At 27.2% G+C, this 3,931-nt stretch overlaps 1 protein-coding gene across 1 annotated transcript; it reads left to right on the top strand.

Annotated features, from left to right (window-relative positions):
• Window positions 1–711: 711 nt before the first annotated feature.
• Window positions 712–3,488, top strand: LOC142329315 (ninjurin-B-like). Its single transcript, XM_075373799.1, has 2 exons — window positions 712–1,245; window positions 2,958–3,488. Exons 1-2 carry the CDS (start codon window positions 886–888, stop codon window positions 3,123–3,125), a joined length of 528 nt encoding a protein of 175 aa, XP_075229914.1. The 5' UTR covers window positions 712–885; the 3' UTR covers window positions 3,126–3,488.
• Window positions 3,489–3,931: the final 443 nt, after the last annotated feature.

Here is a 3,931-nt window from a genome sequence, read left to right as displayed (position 1 = left end):
CATCCCATGTAATAGGGCAGTTTCCCTTGAAATTTCACTTTCTCATAACTTATGGTGTGAAAAATAAAAGCACACAGATTTACTGATTTCATATTAATAAAATATTAAAACATCATTATGTTCTTTCTTTTTTTTTAATTAAGAAAAAGTAAATAGTCTACCTATTGTATATTGTATTTTTTTAACTTAAAAATTTAAGCTAATAAGAATAGGCCTGTTCTGTTAGATTTTTAATTCCACATTAAAATGTTATGGTCAAAAGACCCATAAGTTAGGCTAAGAACTTCATAAGGTGAATTTTGGGTCTGACTGTTCACATTAAATCCTACCTCAACTTCCTGTCTTTAATTGTATAATTAAAATAAATTTTGTTATTACAAATAATAATTATAATGAGATAAAATATTAATTACACTAATTAAATTAAAAATTGAATCAAGTCTACAGGAAATATTCAGTGGTTTTAATGTAATCTTACCGTCAAAAAACTTTTTACCTACGTATTAATACTAACGTCATTCTATCATTTTATTCGAAAATATGAGGCATATTTATTTACTTTGAGGTTGCATTATTTACTAGACATAAAATAACCCAATTAAAGTTCTTTGTGCAAGCTTCGGAACGGAAGTTGTGGTTAAACAATAATGACTCCCTCTGTCATTCCCGTGGTATTCAAGGAAATTATTATCACTATCAAAGAATTTTCATTGTAGTAAATACATAAAATCAGTGCTAAGGAAACAAAATAACATACAGTTGTGTTAATATTTCTTTTTACCTAATTTTAATAACTATAACATTTTTAAAGCACATTAACAATTTTAAAAAATTTTTATTTTTTTTTAATAATTAGAAATAGATTAATATTTACTAATTACAATAATGTCGGGTTTTGTATCGGCTCCAAACAGTGATGTCATTGAAGCTGATGAAAAAGATAACAAGGAAACTGAAATATATGGAGATTTAAAGGTATCAATAATAGATAATAATCGAGAAAATATATCGATGGAAGAACTGCCTTTTAATGAAACAAAAATTACACAAGAAGAAATCATAGCAGCAAAGAAAAGCCAGTCTCGTTATGAAAGGAAAAAAACAATTGCACACGGTATGATGGATACAGCACTAATTAGTGCAAATGCAAATCAGTTAAAATTTATAATACTGCAGTATTATAATGGAAATCAAGCAATAATGATTGTTTTAATTGTACTCATAGTTCTTAGTTTAATAATACAGGTAGGATTTCAAACATTTTTTTATTATATTATTATTATTATTATTGTAAAGTATCACACGAACAAACTAGTCTTTCTTATGAATATAACTTTGTAAAATATTTGAAATACAACTGACAATAGTACGATTTTTTCTCTGAAAAAAATTATGTTTATTATATAGCTAATCCCTATGAAGTAAAAGAAGATATTACTTGTATTGCTAATATCACCTGCAATTTCGGTAGGGTTGACATGCAGATATAAGATATTACAGTTTTAATTAAAGTCAATATAACCTTACAAATGAAAACCACAACACTTCTGATCTTTTTTACTAATTCTGGTGTGATACTTTTTTATACCCGTGAAGGGTTATTTCACTTTCAGAGTTCACTGGTATCATATTAGGTCACTTGAAATCATATCGTTATAGAGCCTTATATACACATATGGTTCTACAATACCTGGAATATCTAAAGGAGTAATAGTTCAAAAATAAAAGTATGTGAAGTAAGAATTAATCCCAATAGTCAAAGATGCATGTAAAAACCTGTTTCTGTAGCTGTTCTTTTTGTACCTTTCCAACTAACTTGTTTTTTACTAGGAAGCACAGCTTTACCCAACTAGCATATTATTAAGCTTACTGTGTAGTCATTGGTCAGAAAACAATCACCCTCAAATAGGTTCACAGGCAGCCCCCTACCAGATACCAAAGTGCATTGACTCTTCAAATCCCAGCATTCTCAACTTTGAGACCAAACAAACTCAGATTACACCTACAGAATCAATAACGGGAAAGAAGTCATCTTTAAAGAAAAGGTTTGTTGAAATATAAGACGATCTACCCATCAGGGTAGATTACTATCTGGCCCAGTATCTCTAAGATAATAGTGGCTTTTTTAATATCATCAGTACAGAATACTAAATTATTCTTTCCCGATCATAACCAAAAATAATTACATCAGCACAAAATTTATGTAAATCTGGAAGGATGTATGGATAAATGACAAAATCACAATTATACATTAACAAAAATAAGAATGGAAATGATTTTTATTTTAATATAAAATTTTAATACATATAGTGAATTACCAAATCTGATCTGTAACAGATAAAGGCAACAACATTATTTATACAAGCAGATACTACAACAAACAAAATATATGGAAATTATTCAGTATAAGAGTTGCCAAAAAGAAGTCATACATTGAAACTTAAATTTGGGGTTACATAACATTGATACACAGATTCCTCATGTCATCTGGTGAAGCCCCAATATGTCCTTTAGATAGTCCACATTCTCCTTGACTTATATATTTTGCAGAAACATTTTAAAATCAATTACTAGTTTTGTGGATGATGGGGTCAAAATTGAAAAATTATTCAAATTTCTTTAATCAATTAGGATTTCATTATTTGTTTATTTTTGGTGGAAGTTAATTTTTTCTTCTGTTCATAAGGTCTCTAAATAACCAATTGTTCCTAACTGCTTTATGCTATCCTTGAAAATTTTAATTTTTGTTCTTTTATTGGCTTTCTAAAAATGTATGTTAATTTTTTTTGTAGTTAACTTAAGTACAGGATTTTATTACTTATAGATTTTAGGCTAAATAACTTAACCATTTGTGTATCCATTACAATGCTAATTTTTCAAATATATATATATATATTTAAAGTGTTTTCTATATAAAAACTTCTTTAATTATGTTTTATGCAAATTATCTGTTGCAGATTGGTGTGGGAATTGCACTAATCTTCAGGCATAAGAGGCAGAAAAAAGAATTAGCTAAGGTCAGCAATGGAGAATTAAGTATTGATGATTACGTTATTATTGGAGTGTTTTTGGTTATTATAATAAACATATTTATAGCTGCTTTTACCGTAGGAGATACAAAATAATTACAATTTTATAATCATTATATTTTTTGTGAATTGGTTATAATTGAAAAATGAATAAAACATTTAATCTAAAAAAAATTAAATGAAAGGATGAAAGCACAAGGTAAGAAAATTTAATTCCCAGAATAATCTGTGAAAATATACACTTGAAATTATTGTACCTTCAAAGTATGGCTCCTTTGTGGATCTGCAAACTGGTTTGAACAATTCCCCTGTTTTGTAAAAAGAATGTCACATGTTTAAATTTTCAAAAAGAAAACAAATTTGTCAGCTAAACAGAACAAAATTACTAATTCCTTTGTAAAAATAAATTATAAACCGTGTTTATTTAAAAAAACTATCATTCCAGATTAAAATTTTAATTTCATATTTTATTAATGACAAATTACAATTAATTTTTGAAAAATATATCTATACTTACATATATCACAAATATTAATGGTATCAAATTGGTTTTGAGTGTATATATTTTTTATAGACTATGAAAATATTCAAATTTCATTAGCAATATTCAAGTCATGTATCTCCTCTCAACATCAAACCATAAATCAACTTTTATTAATTTTCAAAACCCTTTTAAAATTAAATGATGGTCTCAACAGCAGCCCTTCTAACGTCTTAACCCTTGCAAGTTAGACCTATTTGAAACTTGTTACCTCTGATATTCAAGAGTTCTGAGTATTTTTCAAAAAACATAAGTATGCAAACAGCTATATTGATACACTTGTAAAAATATCACAAGTCCATATTGTTTTGATCACAGATACTGTGATCAGTGTTTTTTTCATTTACCCCTCATTTTTTTG

This window comes from Lycorma delicatula, chromosome 8 (assembly GCF_047948215.1).
Source record: "Lycorma delicatula isolate Av1 chromosome 8, ASM4794821v1, whole genome shotgun sequence".
Taxonomy (NCBI): domain Eukaryota; kingdom Metazoa; phylum Arthropoda; class Insecta; order Hemiptera; family Fulgoridae; genus Lycorma; species Lycorma delicatula.
This window is presented reverse-complemented; position numbering and strand designations above follow the sequence as displayed.

Excerpts from the sequence above, each read along its gene's own strand:
- LOC142329315 (XM_075373799.1), top strand. The coding sequence starts at position 886 with ATGTCGGGTTTTGTATCGGCTCCAAACAGTGATGTCATTGAAGCTGAT. Across the intron at positions 1,246-2,957 it reads TTCTTAGTTTAATAATACAG|ATTGGTGTGGGAATTGCACT; the intron begins GTAGGATTTCAA and ends TATCTGTTGCAG.